Source organism: Marmota flaviventris, chromosome 15 (genome assembly GCF_047511675.1).
Source record: "Marmota flaviventris isolate mMarFla1 chromosome 15, mMarFla1.hap1, whole genome shotgun sequence".
In the NCBI taxonomy this organism is placed as follows: domain Eukaryota; kingdom Metazoa; phylum Chordata; class Mammalia; order Rodentia; family Sciuridae; genus Marmota; species Marmota flaviventris.
The window spans coordinates 9184875-9210822 of NC_092512.1; the positions used below are offsets into that span (position 1 = coordinate 9184875).

At 50.7% G+C, this 25948-nt stretch overlaps 1 protein-coding gene across 1 annotated transcript in view; it reads right to left on the bottom strand.

Moving 5' to 3' along the window:
• Tg (thyroglobulin) overlaps positions 1-25948 on the bottom strand; it is a 213923-nt gene that overhangs the window by 147013 nt on the left and 40962 nt on the right. Inside the window, exons 20-25 of the mRNA XM_027950368.3 lie at positions 25066-25290; positions 18048-18197; positions 13614-13784; positions 9005-9121; positions 5887-6002; positions 3396-3507 (exon numbers count right to left, since the gene is read on the bottom strand). Coding sequence (XP_027806169.2) covers positions 3396-3507; positions 5887-6002; positions 9005-9121; positions 13614-13784; positions 18048-18197; positions 25066-25290 — 891 coding nt within the window. The remainder of the gene's footprint in view (positions 1-3395; positions 3508-5886; positions 6003-9004; positions 9122-13613; positions 13785-18047; positions 18198-25065; positions 25291-25948) is intronic.

The window sequence follows — 25948 nt, forward strand, 5'->3', positions numbered from 1 at the left end:
AGACTCAGCTTCCCTGCCTGAGCAAGGGGAATGATCACGTTAATCCTTGTGGATGTTGAGCGGATACAAAGATAAAGCCCAGAGAAAATCCCTGAGCAATGAGCCGCACCTGGCTCCTGCCCGGCGGGTCTTTCTGAGCTGCCCACTCCAGAGTTGCCTCCTTCCAAGTACTGTAGGCGCGCTCAACCCCTCCATCGGAGGCCTTCCAACCGTGCCAGGCAAAGCCACTCCCTGAGGCCCGGCTCACCTAGGGTCACACTGGGCTGTCACTGCTAGAATTCACCCTCCCTCCACCTTCCTCACATTCCATTGGCTGCTCTGTGAAAGGCTCCATCATTTAAGCTACATGGGGTAGTGTCTGCCTCCCCTGCCAGCCTGTGGCTCCCGGAGAAATCCTGAGTCACCAGTCAGAAGTGACAACTCAAATGTCTATTTCACCTAATCGAAGTTATTGTAATAGCCACATTCCAAGTGCTCAGTGGTCACGTGTAACCACTGACTACCATTCAGAGAGTGCGGTTGGCCTGGGGTCGAAGTCCATGTCTCAGCTGACTTTGGCATCCTCCACGCAGGGCAGGTGGCACGGAGGACCTCCTACCCTAAGATCCTTGTGTGGTGAGCTCCTTCCCAAGCTGCAGGTCTCCGTTCCAACACCTCCTCTTCTGAGGTTCCTTCCATGACCACCTGGAGCAGCTCATGCCCACCTTTACCCCACCGTCCCATTTTTCTCTAGGCGGTGTCCTTTGAAATGGCCTTGTTGCTGGATTCACTCCTTGGTCAATCAGCGATTCTGTTTGGTCCATGGTGCCCCCATGGTACTTAGCATACAGCAGACTCCCAGTCGTGAGGTAAGGACGGGTCAGTGCTGAGATGCCCCACACCGTGTCAAGTCCTAGATGATGGAGCATGTCAGGGAGACCTTTTGTTTAACAGTTTGTTTTGTTTTTTGGTATTGGGGATTGAACCCAGGGGTGCTTAAACACTGAGCCGAATTTCTAGCCCTTTTTATTTTTTATTTAGAGATGGGGCCTCTCTAAATTGCTTAGGGCCTTGCTAAGTTGCTGAGGCTGGTTTTGAACTTGGAATTGTCCTGCTCCCACCTCCTGAGTCGCTGGATTACAGGTGTGACCACAGCACCAGACGACGGAGGTCTTGCAGATTCCACAGAGGTTCTGCCTGGTGCAGTGGGCAGCAAGGTACTTCCTCCTCCTGGACCTCCCCTCTGAGACCAGGCAGGTCTAGACAACCTCTGAGGACTCTCCTATGGTTCTGAAAGGTCACATGGCTCCTCCTCCAGCCTCCAGGCCCACAGACATCACAGAGGTGTACACAGGGGAGGGCACTGGAGGGCAGGTCAGGCTATGGGTCTGTGTCCCTTTCTTTGGTCCCATCTTCCAGGTCGCATAGGGTGAAGATGTGACTGGACATGATTACCTGCCTGCCAGATACCAAGGACTGTTCAGAAATTGCCCTTTTTCCTGCTCAGTGGTGATTTATTGTTCCCATTCTACAGAAAACAGATTGAGCTTCAAGTGATGTTAAGGAGTTTCTCCTGATGAGAGGCAGAGATGGAAGGTGGAGGGAGCCATAGTCAGATGGGCTGTGTGCAGACGCCCCTCTCCTTCTGCACAACTGCTGCTTTAAACAAAAAAGCAAAGCAAAACGAAAAAAGCCAACTAAATTCTGCCCTTGATTTAGTTTGGCAACAAGGAGGGCCTCCCAGTGTTCCCTTTTAATCTGCCTCCCAAAGTGTAGACTTTCAGGAGATGAGGGCAGAAAGGACAAAATAACAAACACTTGAGAAATACAATTGCATTTTTAAAAAATGTGATAAAAGGTTAATTATAGTTTTAAAGAACATTTTTAGTAGCGGTTACCTGTTTACTTTGGTATTTATTTTTAGAAAAGAATTCTATGCTTTGTTATTTTAAAAGAAAAAAAAATGGATGGTAAGAATAATTAGAATCAACACTGAGGCAGAAATCCTAGTGACTCTGGCCATGGATCAGAAAAACCAGACTCTGTCAGATTCTGGTCCCCCAGGGAAACTGTCTGCTAAGTCAGAACAGAGGCACGGAGAGAAAGGAAGACCAGAGAGGGGGAATGGCAATGGTGGTCTCTGCTATGGCTGAAGGCTGCTCTGTGGGTCAGTGGAGGCTCAGGGCCTGACCCCGCATGGTCTTCACCTGCAGCCAGCTATACCCAAGCTGGCAAGCCTGAACAAGCCTGCAGCTGCTGGGAGCCCTGGGTCACTTGCCCTGAGCTGCAGACCCCAGAGAAGGACAGCGGTTCATTTCCAGTCCAAGTCCCGATACCAGCCAGTGTTGGCTGCCTTCTGGTCCACAGCCACAGCCTTGGGACATCAGGAAACTTCTCAGCAAGAACAAAAATGGGTCACACTTTTAAAATATTTGCCATGTGCCAAGCACTGCTCTTTTTATTTAATGTAATTAATTAATTTATTTCTGGTAGTGGGCCTCCCACATACCAAGCAAGAATTGAGCTATACCCCAGCCCTTTTTATTTTGAGACAGGGCCTCCCTAGGTGCCCAGGCTGGCCTGCTGGAGAAGCCCACATGATGGGAGTGTGCTTCATTTACTGGCTCAGAGCCTGTACCCCAGGCAATACTCATGCATTCTGCAAATGCAGATGGTCCCTGATCCAGGGCACAGAGAGGAAGCCCATCCCGGTCTGGCCTGGCTGGGAGGAAAAGGTGCGGCAGTGTCCAGGTAGGGTGGAGAGGAGCAGCTGTGGGAGTCAGAAGGCCCAGGAGCAGCCACTCAGGGAGCTGAGCCCACCCTGCCAGGGCTGCTCACAGCACGGGCAGCATCCAGGGCTGGCACCAGGGCTGGCACCAAGGCACACAGGCTGGAATCGCTGGGTTCAGCCAGGACCCCCCCCCCATGTCTGTGCTGCAGTTTAGTTCCTACCTAGAGAATCAGACTCGCAACCCCTGTGGATTGGGACAAAGATTGATTGAATCTAATGACACAAATTAACATGAAGTGCACAACCCTGGTGGCCGCTGGAGGGAGAACTGCCTGTTCACAGCAGGCAGCTGGGACAAGTGTGCCGCAGGACGGAAGGGAGAGAAGTGGGGCTCAGTGCCTGGAGTCAGGGAGGAGATCATCTGCTCCCTGCTAAATGCACCCTGCTGGGACTCTGGCCAGAGTGGGGGAATGGCAATGGTGGTCTCTGCCATGGCTGAAGGCTGCTCTGTGGGTCAGTGGAGGCTCAGGGCCTGACCCAACGTGGTCTTCACCTGCATCCAGCTGTACCCAAGCTGGCAAGCCTGAACAAGCCTACAGCTGCTGGGAGCCCTGGGACACTTGCCCTGAGCTCCAAACCTGACCAAGGAGACTGAGGGCCCCGGCCATCGGCTTCATCAACCTACCTTTTTTCAAATACACAGCCAGAGAATCTTGATTGCCGCTGCTCCTTACTTTCACCTGGCACCTGAGGCTTCCAATGCTGGCTTCCTTTGAGTTCCCCAAAGCATCCTGCTCCTAGAGATGGAGAGAGGCTGAGTGTCGTCCTGTGGTACTTACTCATCCAATTCAAAACTCATTTATCACACCCTAACTGTGGCCAAGCACCAGGGTCTCAGAGATAAATACACCTGGCCTTAGTTTTCTTGGTCTATTAGAACAGACAGACAAGTAATCAGGAAATTCCAGCTCAGAATGTAGCCACAAAGAGACAGGTAACTAGAGAAGACATAATAACAAAGGAGAGAATGATACATTGTATTAGAAGCAGGACAACAAAAGTTTCCCAGAAGTGAATCTGGGTGAGGTTCTGGTGTCTGAGTAGGGGCTGGCCGAAGGAAACAAGGGGAATTTGAAGCAGAATAAATGGCAGACATGGAGACCTGGAATTCCACAGGTGTTTTAAGAACTAGTCCAGTGAAGGGTAGTGATGAGAGGGTTACAGAGGCAGGAGCCAGTTCAGGGGAGGCCTTCAGGCGCATGACTTCTATCCAGGGAAGAAAAGGTGTGGCAGTTTCCTGGGAAAGTTTTGAAAGCTTGGAAATGCTAAGGTCAGGTTTCAGAGGTCTGGCCATTCTTGGTTGTCTCTGATCTCTCTCCTGGCCTGTTTTGAGCAGTTCTGCCATGTGGGTGGTGTGGGGGTGTGGGTGCAGTGGGATAAATTTGACTACATCCATTTGTGTTTTATTATCAGTGTTTCCCCTCCCCCTCCCTGCTGCCAGGCTCTGAGTTCCCTGTGGGAACTGTTGGTCCTGGGCTAAGGTGCAGGGACCCATTGGGAACCATTGGTACAGGGCAACAGCTCTCCTTGCTCTTCAGTAAGCCTCATGTCACCTAGGGGATAATAGCCAGGGCGGATAGGAGGGGCCTTGGAGAAAACAGAGGGAAGGATTGCCACAGGCCTGAGAGGCACTTAAGTGGAGGAACCCAGAGGAGTAGGAGTCCTTCCCTGGTAGTAGCAGAGGCCATGCCTTAGTGGGCAGGGGACAGCAAGATGCTCCAGGGAGAACAAACCCCATATACTGGGGCTCCTGCCTTGGCAGAGGCCCCTCCACACCCCAAGCCTAAACCAGAAGCGGCAGAGCCTGAGATTTAAGGCAGCTCCCAGGATTGTGGGCTTCCACATTCAGGGTGGACAATCAGCCATGGCCAGCATCCAAGCCCCCACATGCCTTAGGAGCACACTAGGAACACAGGGCCCTGCAGAGGAACCTCATTAAAGTCAGCATGAACTTCCTGCTGACCTGATAGGGGCAATAACATTAACAGCAATGGTGACAATCACAATAATGGTCCCCAAGGGCTTCTTCTGCAGCAGAAACCTTCTACGTGAGACCTAGTTCAGTCCTCACAATGGTTCTGTCACGGGGACACTACCATCCAAGATTCTATGAGGAACCTGAGGTACCAAGGGACTAAGTGGCAGCAAGCAATAAATGGAGCTGGGATTTAAACCTATGTCTCTCCCTGTCTCCTCTCTTTGTCTCATACTTGAAAACCCCTGCTCAAGGCCCAAAAACCCAGGGGCCAGCTCCATGCTCCTTCCAGGATGAAACCTATACATATATTCTCATATTCTAACACAGGGGCACAGGGCAGGTAATGCACCAGTGTTTGTGATGTTGCAAAACTGCCACCAATCTACATGTCCTGAACTAGGGGCATGTGAAATAGAGAATGTACATCCAGGGTGAGTTGGTATGCTGCCCCTCAAAAGAGGAAGATTAATTTTTTAAATGCAGAAAGATAAATCTAGTGAGAAAATCAAAGTAAAAAAAATTATAAAATATGAGCATATAAATGAATAAATACATTCTTTAAAATATGTAGACATTTTCTGGAAGAATTTGTAAGAAACTAGAAAGCAAAATAGATTCACATGGGCTTACAAGAGAGGAAATTAGGGCAGGGGTCTATTGCTTTTTACTGGATACCTTTCTATCCTAATTTGAGGGTACCATGTAACATTTCTAATTTTCTACCAGCTTTGATTTAAAGAAATAGCAATTTCATGTGGTTCTAATGAATATTTAGCTTCTTAAACTTTCAAACTGTAATCATGTTTACTTCTGCAATAGGAAGGACTGCTGGCATCCAGGGACTTGGGGCTTTGCACGATGACCCATCCACCTGGTGGGCAGCAGGGAGTATATGGCCCTGGCGGGGGCATCTTCTGACCCTTGAGGAAATGACATTGCTCCTTACACCTCTTCACCCTAAGTCAGCCTTATGCCTACGCTTCAATGTCCCACAATCAGGGCTTTAGGAACAGAAGCAACACAGGAGCAGCTGCCAACACTCCCTTCCCATCACCTGAGGGCCCTCAGACTGACATCAGAGCACATGTGACCCAAGACAGTCAAGGAGCGTTATCACCCTGCAGTTGTCATTCCTCACCTGACCAGAAGTTGTGCAGGCAAAGTTGTCACTTGTCCAACCATAGAAATCACAGGAGACCTCTGACCCCACTGTAAGCACTGCGAGGAAGCTACAGGCCAGGTCCTCCGCACAATCTGCAAGTACACAGCCAGTCACCGCCTGCTCTCAGGAGATGTCGAGCCTCCCCCTGCTACATGTGCCCAAAGACACACAGAACACCCCAGCACACTTCCCAAATACGCAGACCGCACACCATACCCAGTGCGCACCCAAACACACGTACCCCCACAGCCAAATGCACATCGCAAGAGGCACTTGCTGCAGACGCAGCACTCACGTGCCTGCTGGTGCTCCCTGGGAGACCAAGTCACCAACCCTGCCCATAACCAGTTAAGTTCAGGTCCTCAACCCAGATCACAAATCTGCCAGGCGTAGAGCCAGACTTCATATCCCAGTTACTCGACTGCACATGCCTACAGGAAGCTCCTGACACTCCAGTTGCCATTCCCCCTTGAGGACCCGTGCCCAGGTGTCCACTGAGGTCACAGCCACATCCAGGGCTATGCTTTGAGGGCTGGTGGCTCTCGGGGGATTTGATGGTGCAGTGTGGCCACCTGCTCTCAGCAAGTGCCTTCCTGTCACAGGAGGCCCTGTGACTGATGAGGACAGGGACAACTGGCTGCTTTTGTTCACCTTGTGTCACAGGTATGAAGCATGCTGCCCAGCACATAGAAGGTTCTAAAGTTTGTTAAGTAAGTGGATAAATGGAGTTAAAATTGTTCTTTAAACTTGAGCCATATTCAACTGTGTAAAATGCATGAATAATGATAGCAACTAATGATTTATCAGGGATAAGAGGCTTTAGGGAAAAAAAAATCAGTTAACTGTCAAAAAAGCAACTTACAAATGAGTGTGTCATCACCAGGCACTTTCCCGCGTATTATTCACACGGGTGCCAGCATTGGTAAGAGCTAATTGTAGAGATGTGGGACAAAGGCCAATGCTCAGCAGGGCACATGGCTGGCGGTGGTGGGTGGCATTCCAGGGACCCTGCATCTATGCCCTGCTCCTCCCCACCATGCTGTCCTCCTGCTGTCTCAAGGCAAGGCACAGCACTAGCTGGAGTCTGGGGTGCTATTCTACTCACCAGCAGGACAGCTCACAAGCTCTGGCCCCACTGCCAAGCCTCGGGTGTGAAGGTGGATTTCCTGGGCTTTCTGTCCTGCCCAGGGTGGTATAGCTACCTTGTCCTCATGAACCAGGCTCTAAGAAGCACAAGGTGTCTTTATACCCACAGGCCACCTGGCCCACTCAGAACCCAAAGACAGTACCTCACCCTGGCCCATCTGCCCCTGGCCTAGCTCTTCTTTCAACTGAGTGACCTTGATCCTCACTGCACGCAGTTTCTGGCCTCAGGCCCAGGACAAGGTGGCTCAAGACAGCAGGAAGAGCCTAGTCGGTACTATAACCATCAGCACTCTGCTGTGGCTGGTTGAGTACATGTCACCTGGTGTCTTGCCAGGCCACCCCTCCTACTCCCTATCAGGCTGCAGCTCTCCAGGGTCCTTGGCCTTCTTCCCAGCTCCGGTTCTCACACCAACCTAGCATCCACCCAGCACAGCACTGTTACCATACCTGCTTCCTTCCTCTTGGATGGCCCTTTGACCTTCCATAGAATCTTCTTGATGCTTGGTATGGGATCCACCCATCCCCCTCCCACATTCAAATGTTGACGTGCCAACCCTAGAATGTGACTATATTTAGGGATAAGTTCTTCAAGAGGTAATTAAGTGCAAAATGAGATCATTAGGGTGGCCTAATTCAATATGACCAGTGTCCTTACAAGGAAAGGACACTGGGACCCGGACACAGGCAGAGGGAAAGCCATGTAAAGACACCGAGAGGATAAGGGCCAAGGAGAAACCGAGAGCAAGATCTTGCTCTCAGTTCTGATCTTCACAACTGTGAGAAAATCAGTTTGGTCATTTAAGGGCTCCAGTCTGTGGTGCCTCACTATGGCAGCCAGGAAGACTACGCCAGGCTGGGCACCTGGACCCCCACCCGTCTTGGGCTGCCTGCTCTCTTGAGTCTGGTGGAACACTGTCTTCTAGACCTTCCTGACACGGTCATCCTGCTCAGATTGGGGCCTGCTTGTGTTGGCACGTTCTAGCACCTGAGCCTGGCTGGCGGGATAGACCATCTCCTGCACTGACAGGCAGACCCTTCCCCTCTGCCTGTCTTGATGCACACGATTCCGCATCCTCTCTCCTCCCAGCCACTGCTTTGCTGCTCATTCTAGCCGAGTCACAGCGTGTCAGCACTGCCATGTGCACGATGCCCCTGCTCAGGACAAGACTGCTTGGCCAGCCAGCTCACACAGTCAGTGCCAGTGCCTGCCGTCTACTGCTTTCCTCTTGGCTCTGCCCTCCTGTCCCTACAAACACCACAACCAGCATGTGGTGTCCCTCCAGGCCCTATAAACACCACTCATTCCACAAACAATTTTTTCAGCTTCTATTTCATGCTTTGTGCTTGTCTGTGATACCAACAGTAGATTGTGCTTATCATAGCAGAGCAAATATCCTAAACAGAGTCCTATCAGGGAGTTAAGTATTCAACAACTAAACTAGGTGCGATCCCGCAAGGGGGAAAGGCCATGGCTGATGGCAGGCTTTCAGCTCCCGGGCTGGGATGTAGGTTCTGTCACTTGCTAACTCTGTATGACAAGCAAGTCACTTCTGCTCCCAGTGCCTGTTTTTCTCCTCTCTTTCTAGGGATGTAATGGTTCCTTTATGTGTGAGAACAGGATTAGGAGGTCATCCTTGGAAAGATGCAAGGTCAATAAACTGTAAGTGGTGTTACTAACTCTCTAACTCTCCAGAGACAGATACATGTCCCAACCTGGACAAGTAGCTCTATAATTAACAAAGTTCACTTATTTCTGTTCCCTAAGTTAAGAATAACTCTTGGCAGTCAGTAGATAATTCTAGTTAGTAGAAGCCAGTTGGCTCTTAATGGTTTTGGTCAGTTGTATCTTCTCATTCTAGTACTGCTTTGCTCTGGTTTGTCTTGCCAACATCAGCAGAGCATATTGCTACACCATTCACCCCGTGCCTCTCTCCCCGTCTCCCCTTACCTGCCAAGCACTGCATCACTGAGGGTTCAGAACCAGGAACTTTGGACTTGACCATCACAGGAGCATTGGTATTAAAGATCACCTTCGAATCTGGAACCTTCTCAAATTTCCGAATCACTGAAAATAAAGTAGACTTATGAATTCTACCCCTGTAGGGTGTGGGGGATCTGCACATGAGTGTTTAAGCCAGCAAGTCAAGTCACGCTAGCCAACGAGGGCATTGAAGAAGTCACTGCCCATCTACACCCCTTGTCACACAATGTCCCAAGCAGAGCAATTTTGTTATTAGGTAGCTCCAGCATGCTGCCTTCTACCTAATTCTAAGAGTTGTAGCTTATGTCTCTCTTTATCTATCTCATTATCAGGAATTAAGGAGAAATTTCATATCATGTTAGGCCTTTCAACTCACTTTTTTGCTGTTAGTAATTTTTTTTCTATCTAAACTTATATTTCCCTGCCCTGTCTTTGAGGACTAATTATATCATTATTCTATTGAAAACTTTCTTTTTACTAAACAACTTCAATTCTTTCTGAAATGAGGTAAGTTATTTTTGAAAAGACAAACCAGACATGTGCATATGGGTTCATGTAAATTTGGAGATGCCATGTGACTTAGTCATTTTTAAGGCAGTACTTGTTTAACTGGTATATTCGCATCTGTTTGTCTAGTGACCATCGGCATACTTGACTTACATTTGGCAGGAATGACACAGCCACATGCTTGTGGAATGAGTCAAGCAAGGAAGAAGAAATATAATTTTTTAAGGCTATATGTCTTGGAACACATTCCTCATCAAACAAAAAAGCAAGCAGGGTAACTCTCAAGGAATAAGATTCATCTTGAGCCACAAATGCCCAAGTGAGTCAATATTTTGCAGGCACCTATCAAAATCAAGACTTACTTGTGAGTCCCAAAGCACATGCGTCTCAGTTCTTTGCAGACATAATTATAAACATGTATGTAAGCACTTGTTATCATACACACCATTGCCATATAAATGAGACTGATGTCTCGATGGGTCTGTACCAAGTCAATGCATGCAAGTGTGTTTGATGAAGAAGTAGAAAATCCAGTTAGGAGATACCTCTAGCCCATCCAAAGAAATCTTCCTTCAGCTTGGATGGGTTAGGAGAAGAAAGCATTAATATAGGAGTGACATGCTTAAGCCTTCAAAAATTCTGATCTAGGAGCGTGTTCACAGTTTACAAAGAGGGCCTTCCACACCATCACCCAGGTGCTGCTCCGCCTCTCTGCTGCCCTTCTCAGCTCCTCCTCTTTTTCATTTTTACATTCTTTGGTCCCTGAAATGGAGCAAATGCCATGCTAGACTCAGCACAGTGTCCCTAAGTCTAGGTTGGCGTAGACCTGGTGCTCAGACAGTCCAGGAAATGAAACAAAGTTTGACAGCTCCTTACATTTCGATTCTGCTAAGATGCAGCCAATTTAGGCCTGCACCTAGAGGCTGCTGGTGCTCAGAAAGGGACACGAGGATGGAGAGCTTCACGGGACACATTAACTCAGTGCTCAGTGAGGAAGCTCATGGCCAAACAGCAGGAGCAAGCCATGAACCAAGGGGCCAGAGGGATCCTGAGTGAGCTGCAGGGTCACATGTTCTGCTGCCGGGCTTTCCCAGTGTCAGAGTTCAACTTAGCAGATAGTTACAAATATCTTGGAGACAGCACTGGGTCAGCTCTGAAGCACAGTTCATTTGATTCTCACATAGCAAAGCAGGTCTACTTATGTGCCTGTCTTCTTCAGGACATGGAGAATGTTCTGGTCATATTTTAGTAGTTAGCACGGTGACAGAGTCACTGGTTTCATGTTTATGGAATGGGTGGATGCACGCATGAATGGCTTCATGAAGAGCTGAAAGGCTGAGAGCATGCTCACAACACCAGGAAGCCAGAGGAGAAACTCGGTGGTACAATTCCTCCATTTGGGCATAAGAAGTGGGACAGAAAATCTTTAGCATGAGTCAACAACGAACTGATTGGGAAACTGGATCCAAAGTTAAACTGTGAAGATAAACCTCAAATATTTCCCTCCCATGGGTCCTGGGACCTGCTCCTCACCAGCTGTGTCCAGATCATATCCCAACCTCTGACAGACCCAGTTTCCTGCTGGTGAGAATCAAGTAAAACAGCACAGAAGGACTGGTCAATAGTCACAACTTGGTCAATGCCAGGTCCCTTTGATCCCTGCAAGGACACCCTGCCCAAGTGTCAGGGCTTGTGAAACTGGCCACAGGAATACAAGGAATGGGACATTCTCCTTCCCTGGAGGCCTTTAGACATAGTCAGAAGCAGCCCAGATAAATGGACAATCCATTCATTCTGTCACCCAGTGCCCATTGCTTGGGAATGGAACAAGGGTGAGATTTGTTCCAGTTCCAAAGGAGCACACCTACTGCCCACAAGGCTGGAGTCCAGAGAAGCAGCTGTGATACTGCATGTTTCCCTCACCCCGAGAGCCACACAGAAGGACCTTAAGGGACACGGCATAAGTGAACTGCCTGTTAAAATGACCATGCTGGAACCACCATAGCAAAATGGTTGAACTGGCAGCAGGGACAGAGGTCAGTAGCTGACCTTCAAGTCCTCTGAATTTCCTGAAGACTTCACACCTCAAGTGTGACCGTGCAGTCCCCCCGCCCCCGAACAAAAAGTGTTCCTCTCAGGCAAGTTAGGACTCTGAGAAGACACAGGATGGCAGTGGCATGGGCCAGCTTATTAAAGTGAAGTCCCTGGAAGGGAAGCTTAACTCAGAGCTTTGCATAAGAAGCCCAAGAGGAGCAGAGGCTGCTGGGAGCCAGTGCCCCAGGAGACATCCTCTCAGCTGCGGCAGCACAGCTGTGGCTTGGGGACACTCCGGTGCTGCTGAGGAAAGTGCCCTTGCTGGCCTGAACACTGGCAGAGCAAGCCCTGGACAGCCTACACACCAGCTCAGCTCTGAGGGTTGTCATTGCAAGGAGATGGGAGCGTGGGGCCACAGTCCCAGAATGGCCAGCAAGCATCCGGCCAGGCAGGCAGGGGACACCTGCTCCATCTGTGCAGCCGCCTAAATACTCTTCAAGCATCCTCAGCCCGACTGCACAGGGGGCCACCCTGCGCGGGAGGACAGACATGAGAAAACCTCAATAAGACTTTGGTTGGCTTTGTAATTCATCCATAGCGACAGGCACAGGAAAAACATCCTTGTGATTTGTCAGCTCTTTGGTTAAAAAGGGGAATGATCTGACCTTAGAAAGTAATCATTTCTCCCTTGGATTTTCTCTGATACTTCATCACTAGCCCTATGCCTCCCTAGAGGACAGGAGGCTCTGCACACATGTGTGTGTGCGTGCACGTGTGTGAACATGCGTGTGAACGTGAGGGTGCATGTGAGTTTGGAGGAGGAAGCAGATCCGCCTAGGAGAAGGCCAGGCTGGTACAGTGGAAGAAGGGTCCGGGCGTCAGACACACCAGTGCGTCTCTGGACCAGTCGCAGCCTAACTAGGGCCTGGGGACAGGCACTTCAACACTCCTCGCCTCAGTTTCCTTGGCTAAAGTATTGGTGACGACACCACCTGCCCCTCAGAATTACCAAGAGGGTAAATGTGATGAGCACAGATCCCTGCTGCCTAGGAGGCCCACTGCCAGGATCCCCTCCCTCGGGGACCTGGAGGGGCAGGCCTGCAGCAAGGGAAGCTAAGCCACAGGGTTAGGTGGAGGGAGGTGGCTTTGGGAGGGGTCTGAGTCCTAAGGATAGGAAAGGCACCTCCTTGTCAAGAGAGAGAAACCGGCATCCCTGCCCTGAGCCTCCTGGCCAGCACCTCTGACGGGCCTGTTGGTGCTAATGCACTGAGCACTCCTACCAAGTGGGCCTGCATGTCCCCGCGGCACACACCAAGACACCATCCAGGGTAGGAGGGTGCCGAAGACCACAGAGCCTGCAGAGGGCACCACTGGGGTTAAACCTGGCCCAGCGGCCACACTCCTCCCTCCTGCTGCAGACTCCCATCTCACCGTGTACTGAGGGGTGTTCTGTGTGTTCACTCAGGCCTTCCCACTATTATCTCATTGAGGAACACTACCTGACTCTTGGAAGTGCTCAAGGAGTATTTGTTGACAGTATAGGATTATACTGACCCTCACAATGCCTCAGGAAACAGATACGGGGCCAATGGGACACTGAGGATCAGAGGTTGAACAAATTGTCTGGGTCAACCAGCAAGAAAGTTACTCACAAGAATTGGCCCACTTTTTCCACAAAATCTGACTGAGGGAGAAATGCTACCAGACTCAGGGAGACGGCTGCCTACAAGACACAGCGCCTCGGCAAGCAGCATTGTATCAAAATCCAGCTCTGTAGGTGCTGACGAGTCTAGGGTGAGGTCCCAGGATGCAGAAAGTTACATTTCAGGGGATTCACAAAGAGAGAGACCAGAATATCAACAGTTTTGGGATCTGGGTGTGGGGCATTTGTTCACCCTACTGTTCTTCCAACTATTGTGCTGGTTAAAATTTTTCAATAGAAAGTCAGAGACAAATGCATGTCCTGCATCTCTCCCTTCTTCAGTGCCCCGAGACCCCTCTCCAGCCACCGGGCATACTGAGCGGCAGTACCTACCCAGACACTGAGAGTCTGACAGTGGGGCCTCCGTCTCCGACCACGGCAGCCGCTGCCCCTCACTGTCCACACAGAAGGCCTTCCCACTGCCCCTGTCCTTCTGGCTGGCTCGGTACTGGCCGTCCTGGTCACACTGCAGGTCCGCCTCATTCTTCTGACAGTCAGTGACACCTGGAAGGAGCAGTGGGCACAGCAGTCAATGGTGGGTGTCTGGGCCCTCTCCTCCCATTCCCAGGCCCCAGGCCACGGACCAGATGACCAAGGCTTGTGTGTGACTCAGACGTTCAGGCTGCAGGCTCTCCAGTGTCCCCACCCTCACCCAAGGATGACACCAGGTCCCCTCTTCAGATCCCCAAGGACCTCCTATCCCGAGCCCTGCAGACACCGGCACTCCGTCTGCTCCCTCCGTGTCCTGACCACACCCACCCCTGCTCCCCTTTGCTCAGGCACAGCTTTGAGCACGGGCCCTGCTGTCTCTTCCCTGTGCAGCCCCTCGCACTCACAGCTCCCACTTCAGGCTGTGGCTCCACTATGGTTGGTCTCCCCAAACACAGACTGAAGTTGAACCCCAGGGTGAGGAATCGAGAGGGGATCTTAATCTGACTGTGGTGTTTAGAGGTAGGACCTTGGGAGTGAATAGGATTGAATAAGGTAATTATAGTTAGGCCACTGCTGAAATCCTGGTGGCTTTGTGTTGAGAGCCACAGCCGAAGGGGCCCCAGCAAACTTCCAGCTGCCAGCAAACTTCTAGCTGCCAGCTGATTGGCTCCTCTGCGGTGATGCTCATTGGGCTGTTTCCCTGCCCTTTCAGACCACGGAGCTGCTCATTGGGGGACTTTTTTTGGCTCTGCCCATGCGACCCAGCCAATCGGCCTCAAGAGCAGGAGGAGTGAGGGGGTTGAGAGGCTTGTGGGAAGCCGGTGGTGGCAGTTGGGCTCTGAGGGAATTCCTGAAGAGCTCGTGTGGTGTGGCATGTGTTCTAAAAATAAAGTTCGTTTCTGCTTGATAAGTGGCTCGTGAATTGTGCCCAGCCAGACTGCAGCAGCTTTGCAAGGAGAGGGAGAGAAACCAGAAGAGACATAGTCACATAAGCAACCTGTCTCTTTTCATGTGAGGCAATGCATCACCCTGGGACTTAGCAAGCAAGGCCACCATCAGAGGCAGCCTCAATTCTTTGCACCTCCACAACTATGAACCAAAATAAACCTCTTTTCTTTATAACATTAGCCTATCTCAGGTATTTCATTATAGTAACAAAAATCAGACTAATACACCTCAATCCTCATTTTCTTAAAAAAGCCCTCTTACTAGGATCTAAATGTCTATGAACATTGAAATCTAATTCCAGTGTGATGGTATTAGCAAGTGGGGCTTGGAGAGGTGACTAGGTCATGAGGGTGGACTCCTTGTGAATGGGATTAGTGCCCTTACATAAGAGGCCCAAGGGAGCTTGTTTGCCCCCTCTGCCTGTGACAGCACTAAGAGAAGACACTGTCTATGAAGACTTCATCTGACACTGAATCTGCCTTCATCTTGGACCACGAGGAACTATATTATTGTCTATAAACTCCAGGTCTATGATGTCTTGTTATAGCAGCCCAAATAGACCAAGGCACCTCCAGAAGCCAGCTAAGTCTGGTTCAACCATTTTCCTGGGGACCTGCTCCTCTGCTTATCACTGAACTCCTCTTGATAGGAATGGCTGGTGACTTCTGGCCTCCCATTTGATAGAGGCCATGAGCCGGGGCTGGATCTGCTTTTGCTCAACACGTGCCCCAGTGCTTTGATCAACGTCCAACATGTGATACAAGCTCCCCCCAGATCAGGCATCTGAGTCAAATCCACGGATGAATACTTCAATCTCTGGGCTCCAGCTGACGCTCCTCCCAGAAGTCTTTCCTCCAGCTGCCCACCTCGCTCATCCCCACCCCTCAGCGGTCTAAGACCCAGCAAAGCTGCAGGAATAGCATCTACCGAATACCTACCTCACCTAAAAACCACACCGGGACTCTCATCTATTCACACGCTCCCCTTCCCTATCAGAATCTACACTCCTGGGACCCGGATGTTATCTGCTATGCTTACCCAGTATATGACTGACAAACAGCAGGTGCTCAGGAAACCTGTGATGAATTGTATAGAAAGAGAACTCCTCGATGTGTTTCTCCATGGTTGGAAAGTAGGAGAAAAGTCACTTCCTATGGCATTCTGGGGCTTGATAATATCTGAGCTTTTATATCTTGAGACTTCAAGTTATATTATTAAACACTGATTGGTAATGTCTTTTCAGAGGAGGAGAGGTTACAAAGGTTATTTTTTAAATAGATTATTTTGCACATCATACATGCTAACTGTGAGTTAATACATCAATAAACAAACAAATGAGGAGCTTCTTGATTATCAATAGAACCTCAAACATGGTCTGCTGGGCCCACTGAGGCAGGAGACATGGGAGAATCTGAATACAGACCTCAGCAGTCCAGAAGGAATGGAATCTAAAAACTATCCTAACCAAAAAGAAGTCGGGCGGTAGTGTAATTGCTGAGCATCATCTGAGACTCGGCAGCTCCCTGTCCTGTGCTTCTCTTTAGTGTGATTCTAATGGAGGGCAGGTCACTCAATAGGACAGGTAAGGATAGAGATGAAGAGCCATGGAGAAGGGATTGGGTATCACAGAACCTGAACAGAGACTCCCAGCTTGACCCTGGACAACAGTCCACTATAGTCCACTCTGCACTCAAGGAAGATGTCGAGAGTGGTCCTGACCACACAGCCCTCACAGACGCGTGATTGAAGCCCATTAGAAAGCAGGTGTGGAACAGGGACTGTTCTCATCAAACGTGGATTCTGCTTTGCTAGGGACTAAACACTGTGTCCCCTCAAGAGTCCTCATCCTGTCTGTGATGGTATTTGGAGCTGGGCCCTCTGGTTTGTAATTAGGTATGGATGAGCTCTCTGGTGGAGTTGATGTCCTCACAAAAAGGGGAAGATGGGAGACCTCTCCTTCCCTCTGTGCACACACACCCCCTGCAAGGGCCGCAGGAGGACAGGACCAGACAGAAACCCTTACCAAGCCCCCTGTCAAGCCGGCTCAGACCCAGGCTCCAGACTCTAGAACTGCAGCAGTCAATGCTCACTGTTGGAGTCACCCAACCTCTGGGGATTGTGACAGCAGCCTGAATTAAGACACTGACCCCGAGTCATAGATGATGGAGTGACATTCAGAGAAGGAAGGTGAGCTGACCTTGGTCACAGTGCCAGTAGGAGGAGGGAGCGGTGATTAAATCAGATCTGATGGTGCAAGACTCAGTCTCCTCCTCCACTTCCCATTTCTCTCCATCAGCAAGAATCAGCACATGACAATGATCCCCTCTTAAGAAAGTGCCCCTGTGGCAGGCACGCTGACAGCACACCAAGTCGTCTCAAACCTCAGGTACTGAGGTCAGTGTGTTCACAGAGTGCCACCTGGCTGTCGGGGACAGTAGCCAGGCAGGACTCTTCTCTGGAGGAGTGGCAGACTCCCACCTATAAATTGCTCCCACTTTTATTTTCTCTGAATTGTCTTATTAGCACTGCTCTCCTTTCAGAAAGTGACTTGATCTTCTGGATCACTTATTTTTAAAGTTCTAGAAATTATTCATTGTAAGCAAAACTGGTTTGTCTCACATTCAAATGTCATTTTAGAAATGCTCAAGGTAGAATTTAAGGCTAACGTGAAAAGATATACAACTAAGCAAGTTATGGGTCCCTGCTAGGAAGACAGCAACCCCAGGTGACAGTCCGGGAGGTAGGTCAGGTGGAATCACATGGGGTGTGGGGAGACCACAGGCACTTTCGGTCCTGGCAAATACAGGAGAAGGGATACGTGTGGCACAGTGGTAACGGGTAGGAGGGGAAAGTGTCTTCTACTTCTTGATCTGATAAGGCTGACTGACAAACACCAGAAGTTTCAGAATCAGACAGAACAAAGGCTAGCTACAGGAGCTGAGCACATCTGGCTCAGTGACTTCACTTCTCTGAGCTTTCATCCTCTTATCTGTCAAAGCTGAGCTAATCCTATTTCCCTGGAAGAGATGAGGCTAGGATTGAGTGAGATAGCACAGGGAACGTGGCCTGGAGTCTGGCAGGGATCAGGCATTCAAAGGTGGCCCTTGTTGCTCTGCTGTGTACCCAGTGCTTCTCAGTGGTAGGTGATTCTGCCCACCCACCTATTCAGGAGGTACTTGGCAATGGCCAGAGTCAGGTTTGGTTGTCACAACTTGGGGAAAGGGAGCTGCTGGCATCTAGTAATGCTACTGAACGGCCTGCCATGCACAGGACAGTCCCCATAGCAAATAACTGCCCTCCCCAAATGCCCACAGGGCCCAGGCTAAGCACTCTGCTGCATGCTGCCGCACAGCACGGCCTCTCCCCAGAGCAGGCCACAGAACTTACAGTGCATCTGGCTGAAGGCTCCAGGGGCAATGGTCATTCTGCCCACAGGACACGGGACACAGGCTGAGCTGCCTGCCCTTTCTTGGTAGAATCCAACAGGACAGGGAACGCATTGCTCATCCCGAGAATAGCTTCCTTCAGGACACTTAACTGGGAACAAGAAACAGAATGGTGAGTCAAGAACGAGGCACTTCTTTACAGTCAGAACCCAGAACCCAGCCACCAGCCCACGAGCTCTTCTGCTCAGTGAACGTCCTCTGAGAACCTCTGTGCCTGGGCTCCAAGGTCCAGGGCACAGCTGGGCAGCATGTGGTCAGGTGCTGCTCTCCAGGGCTGGATACTCGAGGGCTGTGGGGGAGGCAGACAAGGACAGCAGGTATGGGAGGAATGGAGCAGGGAGGAGACACATTGGTGAGGGCAGCCCCTCAAGGAGGCACTGGAGACCCCAATGATGAAGAGGAGCCCAGGAAAAGAGCTAGGAGACCGGAATTCCAGGTGGAGGGAACAGCAGGTACAAAATCCAAAGGTGAGCCTGGATTGTTCAGGGGACGGAAAGGAAAGGTCAGAGTTGGCTACTGAGCCAGAGCCTGGTTTGCCAAGGGAAGGAAGAATGCCCGAGAAGAAGCTGGGGCACAAGGTGAGCGACAGGGCCCACCCCAAGGCTTCCATGAGGAGGAGCAGCAGGGGCCGTCAGACTGGTCAAGTCCCCCTGCCCACTCCACCTGGTCAGGGCTGGTCAAGTCCCACTGCCCACTCTACCTGGTCAGGGCTGGTCAAGTCCCACTGCCCACTTCTCCTAGGTACTGTGGGCTTCTCTGAGGGTCCGTCTTCTCTTCTCTGAGATGGGATTGCTGATACTATGTTATGAGAGTGCATTAATAATGCCAGACTCAGCCAGGTGCTGTGGCACACACCTGTAATCCCAGCAGCTCAGGAGGCTGAGGTAAGAGGATCTCAAGTCAAAGCACTGAGCAAGGTGCTAAGCAACACAGTGAGACCCTGTCACTAAATAAAGTACAAAAAAGGGCTGGAGAGGTGGTTCAGTGGTTAAGTGCCCCTGAGTGCAATCCCTAGAACCAAATAATAATAATAATAATAATAATAATAATGCCAGACTGATACACATGCTCAACAACTGACAATTATTTTTACATTTGAGCAAGTCCTTCAGCACCCACTCTGTCCACACAGGGCACCCTCTCTATGTGGGGTGACTCCAACAAGAGGTACCATGTCATTTGATTCCTGGCCTCTGTCCCTGTTGTCAGTCATTAACAGCGTTTCTCATGCCTGAGACCATGGTGAGGCTAAGGGGGACCCAGTGTACACCATTGAAGGAGGTCCTTGATGTCAGGGCTATTGGGCTTCTAATTGACTCTGAAGTCCCAAGCCTGACCCCAGAGTGACAGTCCTAGCTGCCTCACTCCCCTCCTTTCCCTTCCCTTCCCCATGTTCATTGCTAATCTGCAGACTCTCAGTGCTTCCTGCCCCCCACTATCCCCCGCCACTATCCCTCCCCCCCACTACTGAGCTCTAACACTCCCAACCCTTCCAATTTCCTTCTCTAATATGATACAGGCTGGGAAAGCAGAACTTATAGTCTAAGAAGCTCTGCTCTTGGAATAGTGCAGGAACTTGGCCTCACTGAATCTGACAGCTCAGGGAAAGAGGAGCTTTGTGCTTTCTTTCCTGGTTCAGTGTTTTGTTTCAAAAAGTTTGTCAAATAATTTCCAGAAGTGAGTTTTTATACAGTAAAAGGTGGGAGCTGAAATCTTGCCCCAAGATTTCACTTGGGAACACCTACCCTGGGACGACACTGCCAGAACTTTAAGTACATCAACACCACTCCACAGAGTGCTATCATATCCCCATGGCATGGGCTAGAAGCCAAGCCTCTGGCCACTCGTGCATGACTTCCTAGTGTGCTTTTCTGGCAAGTGCAGTGGAGAAGTGAGATTTTAAAATGCGTCAAATGCAGTGTCAAATGCTGATTGTTACCTCCCATGAGGAAGGCATTATCCCATCCAAGACTAGAAAACTGAGGTTCAAGGTCAAGGCTGACCAGGCAGGGAGATGGCTAGAGGTACCATCTGAACCCCATTCCTTCATCCCAAAGCCACTGTTCCATATATCAATTCAACCACCTCCTGGTGGTGCACAAGTCAGCACAACAGGGTGGGATGTGCTGGGACAGAGCCCTGTCTACTTAGCGACTGCTCTCTCTGGTCTGCGTGTATTCCTGGCATTACTGAGTAAACCAGAAACTCAAGCCACATCTTGCAAACTGAGAACTATTTTCAGGTCTGCCCCAAGCAATGAATATCCGCCCTTAGAGAGTGGAGTTTCGTTCTTACTATGAGTCAGGTTGTTGACAATCATCTCCACACTTCAGAACTGTGACTACTCTCTCAAGTAAGTGCCTCCAGATTCATTGCCAAGGGAAATAGGAGCTTCCTGGCCAACCAGAGCAGCTCTGCCTCCAGACTGGGGCACAGGGAGGCACAGAAGAGCTGGGAGCCGCCTTTGGCTCTGAGACCAAGTGTGCGAGCCTTCCTCTGCTCAAGCAGCAGGCCTGCTCCTTCCTCCCAATGCTTAGCTCCACCCTGATGTCTAGAATCTTCTCTGAACAAAGAACTCTCTTGTAAGTCAGATGGACAGTGGCTGATGATGGCCATCCCCTCCTCAGCAGCTGACTTCTTTCAAGACCCTGCAGCCCACTGCAGCACCTGGGCACTCAACTGCAACCACACCCCTCTGTTGAGGTCATCAGAAACTCCTTGGCCTTGGTGGCCTCCTTGGCACGGGAAGAGCGGTCAGCCTATGGGCATTCGAAAGTCTGCATAGCTTTAGGGCCAAGCTATATTTCCTGTCAGCCTTCCTCACAGCCCCATGTTTCTGCTGAAGAAAAATACCTATGAGGAAGCATCATGGTCCTTCATCCCCTACAAAGCCCACTCAAGCCAGGCCTAGCCCCGTCTCTCTCAGGCTTAAAATTCCTCCATTTATCCCAGTGATCCCCTCCCTGTGCCCACAGTCTCTCTGTCCCAGCATCTGCCTATATCTCCGGCCCCATCCCTGCCCCTTTCCCCACAAACCCCATTTGTCTGAACCATGTGCAGGGTCTCCATAAAGTCACACTGCTTCATGACTCCTGACTCCTGCTTTTGCACTAAGCTCTACTTCTGGAATGCTCTTCGTCACGTTGGCATCCCCGACATAGGTATGCACACAGGCCACCTCCTACCTGCTCTTGTCAGAGTAGCAGATCCTCCTCACCTCACAATGCCTCACCTATTAGCCCCTGCAGCAAGCCTCCCTGGTGCCTGATGGGATGTGCAGGGCCCTTCACATGACACTCCCACTGTCTGCCCACGGCCTGCCCCAACCAGAGTGGGAGATCCTTCAAAGTGGAAGTCTTGCTTCCCGGAGCAAGTAACATGGTGTTGGGTACATAATTACATTATAGAAGCTTAGATAGATGGAAGGAAGGGAGGAAGGGAGGGTGGGAGGGAGGGAGGAAGGAAGAAAAGGAAAAGTCACTTCAGAAAAAATATTCATTGGACACTAGTTCTATTATAAGAATCTACAGTGACTAAGTGACAGTCACTGTCATACAGAATGGAAATGGAAACTCTCCACAGTTCCTCTGGGATCCTCTTTAGTTCAGGCTGCCAGCAGGTAAGTCCCAGGGAAGCCCCGGGCTGTCCTCAAGGCAAAAGGGTGCACAAGACTGAGTCCCGCGGAGCAGTAAGCAAGGCCTCCACCCCACAGCAGCATTCTCCAAGGGACTCAGGGAATGGGTGTTCCCAGTGGCCCCTGAGTCACTGCCCTTGCAGAAGGCCATCTAGATGAGCCCCTCTGAGATGACATCCAGAAACCTGCTTTAACTCCAGAGGACAATGCTCTTCCTAGCCACTCACAGCTGTGCTACAGATGCGCTTCAGCAGGACAAGAGCCAATAAAGACAGACAGAAAGATCTGAAGGGGGACTTCCCATGAACGCCTCATGGAGAAGGGAGATGTGCAAAGCAGAGAACAGCACAAAAAACTAAGAAGTGGAGGGAACTGAGCTTAAGCCTCCATGCTGCCCATGCCAGTCAACCTTGGCTGAGCTGATCATGTGCCGAGAGCTGGTTATGTGCAGGGAGCTGGTTATGTGCAGGGAGCTGGTTAGGTGCCGAGAGCTGGTTATGTGCAGGGAGCTGGTTATGTGCCAAGTACTGGTTGTGTGCCGGGAGCTGGTTAGGTGCCAGGATCTGGTTATGTACAGGGAGCTGGTTATGTGCAGGGAGCTGATCATGTGCCGAGAGCTGGTTATGTGCCAAGTACTGGTTGTGTGCCGGGAGCTGGTTAGGTGCCAGGAGCTGGTTATGTACAGGGAGCTAGTTAGGTGCTGAGAGCTGATTATGTGCCAAGCACTGGTTATGTGCCAAGCACTGGTTATGTGCCAGGAGCTGGTTATGTGCTGAGGAGAGCTGGTTATGTGCTGAGAGATGTGCTCTCTCTATGTCACCTCCTGCTCAAACCCCTGTCCCATGAGGTTGGCACTTTATCCCTGTTTCTCAGATTATGACCAGTGAGGATCAGGGATGCTCCAGAGATCCCACAAGGAGAGGGGCCTAGTGCCAGGACTTGAGGCCAGGTCCATCTGACCTGGAAGACCAGTTTCCCAGCAGTGCCCACCACTGCTCACCACTGGTATCCTCATTCATACTATGGGATTAATAGCACCCCACTCTCTGGACAGAGGAATGCTAGCAAGGCCTTATGAATTAGAAGCCCACTAAAGGATATTAGATATTATAACTGACACCACAGAAAACACAGGCTTTTGTGAATTCCATTCTAGACCTTTCTAGGTTTTGGGGGGAGGTAGCTAATGGTGTGATTTACAGTCTATGAGTCAAGGCCGCAGCAGTTAAAAAGCAGAATGTAGGTTTATCCTGAGCAGATATTGTCTGACAACATCCTGTGAGCTAAAGTCACATCACCTTCTGCTTTGGTAAGTCCAGGTTCATTGCAACCCACTCACATTTTTCTCCCTGTGGTGACTGAGTGGAGTCATTTAGAAAGGGTATGGGCCACACAGCAAAAAATATCTGCCATCTGGCCCTTTACAGAAAAAAGTTGTGACTCCTGCTCTAGAGAAAATATCTCCCAGGCAAAACCCTTCAGTGGGTCCCTTGCCAGGCACCAGCCTGCAGCCCCTGAGGGCTCTCTGCAGCCCTTGCCAGCTGACGCCAACTCTGCTTCCCAGCCCCTGCAGTGGGCACACCAGCCTCTCCCCCCAGGCAAAACCGTCCTAGTTGATTCCTCTCCCATCTCCCAGTTGACAGGAACCAATCACTATTAGATCCCCAGAAGAGATCTCGAGATGAGATTTCTGGTCAGCCTGGTTATTTTAAGTGTATTTTGCACGCGCGCGCGCACACACACACACACACACACACACGCTCGAGTCTGACAGTATATCCCAGGAGTCTTCATGTTAAAGGCTGCAAACATGGCTGCAGTGTCTCTGGAGGACTCTCCCTCCCGGTTTCCTGTTCCTCCCACCCTGGGCAGAGGCCCCATCCAGCTAGTCAGGTGGAAAGATGGTCCACCTCACTTCACATGGGAGGAGGGCTCTGGTCTCAGAGGACCTGGGGTTACTTGTCCACTGATAGTCATCAGGCCACCTCAGGTGCCTCCCAGGACCTGCTCTGCTCTGCACAGGCAGAGCAGCCCGGGCCCAGGGCCCACTAAAGGTGCCTTATCTAATTGATGAAGGTTCAGACTCTTTGTCTGTTTGAGGGAAGATGACCTGCCACCAAGGGCTATTGTTAGAGTTAAATATTTGCACAGTCATGTTACACATTGCAAAATCCTTCATAAATGTTCATGGGAAGTTTCTGTTCTCTGTGCTGAGATTTAGAGGCATCTCAAATCCAGTGTGGGTTTAAATTTGGCCTATAATTCAAAGCCTTGTAGCTTTTGTGTTGCCACTGAAATAAATAATGGAGAAAAAATAACTGAGAACATCTCTCTTTCTTCAACTCAATAAAAATGCTTCTCCATCTCACTCCATGGGGAGGAGGCCTCCTCATCATGAAACCTTCAAAGCTTTGGTAGTAGAGAGAACAGTGGCCCCCAAAGACCTGGTAATGGACCTGGTAATGCACGAGGTAGGCTACAGCACAGAGGGGAATTAAGGTTGCAGATAGAATCGAGGTCACCAACCGACTGATCTTCTACTCCAGAGTGGCCTAGATCACCTACTATGTGTAATTTAAAATTCCTAAGTTGCAAGGAGAGGTGATTGGGGACAAAAGAGCAGCAACATTGATGCCTTTGACAATGAAGAGAGGAAACCACTAGCCAAGAAACATGGCCAACCTTGAGAACCTGCAAAAGGCACAGGCCATCACACTCCCCAGGACCTGCAGGAAGAAGGAGACCTGCCCACGCCTCGTCCCAGCCAGCAAAGCCCACAGGGGATCCAACCCACAAAACTTGAGGTAAGGAGCTGCCTGTATTAGACCCCCAACTGTGGGGATTTGTTGGGGGAGTAACTGGAAACTACTACAGCCTGCAGTCAAGGAACCTGCAGCTGCATTCCCATGAAAATGCCTTCAAAGATTCCCATGAGCAAGAGCACAGACAACCCAAGTAAATCCCCACCAGACATCACCTCCCCGCATCGTGCACGTGCAGGCTGACAAGTGGCCATTTGAGCATTGTGGTGAGTGACGTAGCTATAACCAGGACATAGGGTGGACAGCGGCCTTCTTCACCCAGGCAGAGCAGCCTGAGCCCAGAGCCCAGGCTGCTTGAGAACTAGCAGAAGGGGAGGTTCCTAGTGGGCTTCTTCCTTTGCCTGCCCTCTGATGGTGGTGGCCCCACAGAGCAGATGGCTGGCAATGTTCACCAACTAGATACACAAGTGGTTCTCCACGCCCCAGCTCCTCAGCTCCCCAGTGGCCTTTCCTGAACCTTCTGAGGCTTCCCACTAGCATTCCAGGGAGACATGTGGACCTACCACACCCCAGCAGGTCCTCGCTGGCGTTGCTGGAGGCCGACACTCGGTAGAATCCTTCCAAGCACCCAAACCGTGTCCTGGGAGAGGTGCCCAAGCGGTCTCCCTGGAGGAAGCGGATGGAAGGGTCTGCTGGGAACACCTTGGAATCCAGATGAAGTTGGAACAGGCCACTTCGGATCAGATCTGCGAAGCGCCCAAGGAAATCCTTGCCCACTAAGGACTTTTCTGTAAGACATAGATGAGCAGGGGTCACCTTGCTGCTCTCTGCAAGGCCAGGGAGTGTGGGGAGGCAGAGCCACCTACAGCATGAAAGCAGACATAGGCACATCTGCTGCCTCATTTTACAGAGGGACAAACTGAGGCCCCGGGAAGGAAACTGACTGACCCAAGGTTATATAGGCGTCAGAAGCACAAGTAGGACCTCAAGCCACAACCCAGGTCTTGAGCTCCTGTCACTTCTGTGGCACCAACATGACCCATGTTGGTACAGGGTATCCTGTCTTAGTCACTGCTCCAGATACTCAGCCACCAACATCTCTAGAAAGGCACCCACCCAAGCCCCAGTTTTTACATCTGCAAAGCAGGCAAGGGGACACCTCTCCTATAGTGGTGAGGGGACCCTGTGAAGGGGTCACCCCAAGGAAGGCAGGGCCTGCGGAGGCCATGTGCCCTCTGCTTCAGAGTTCAGCTGGAGGCCGGGGAGGCCTTCAGCCTCCAGCGCCTCTTCCCTAGGAAGAAAGCAGGTGAGTGTCACATGTGGAGCTGGGTTGCACCCCAGAGATATTCGTGCTGCAGCGGGCAACTGGAAAGCCAGCCCTTGGCCTGAAACCACAGTCCACTGTCCTCACACTGAAGCCAGGGATAAATGTTTCATGCTTTTGCA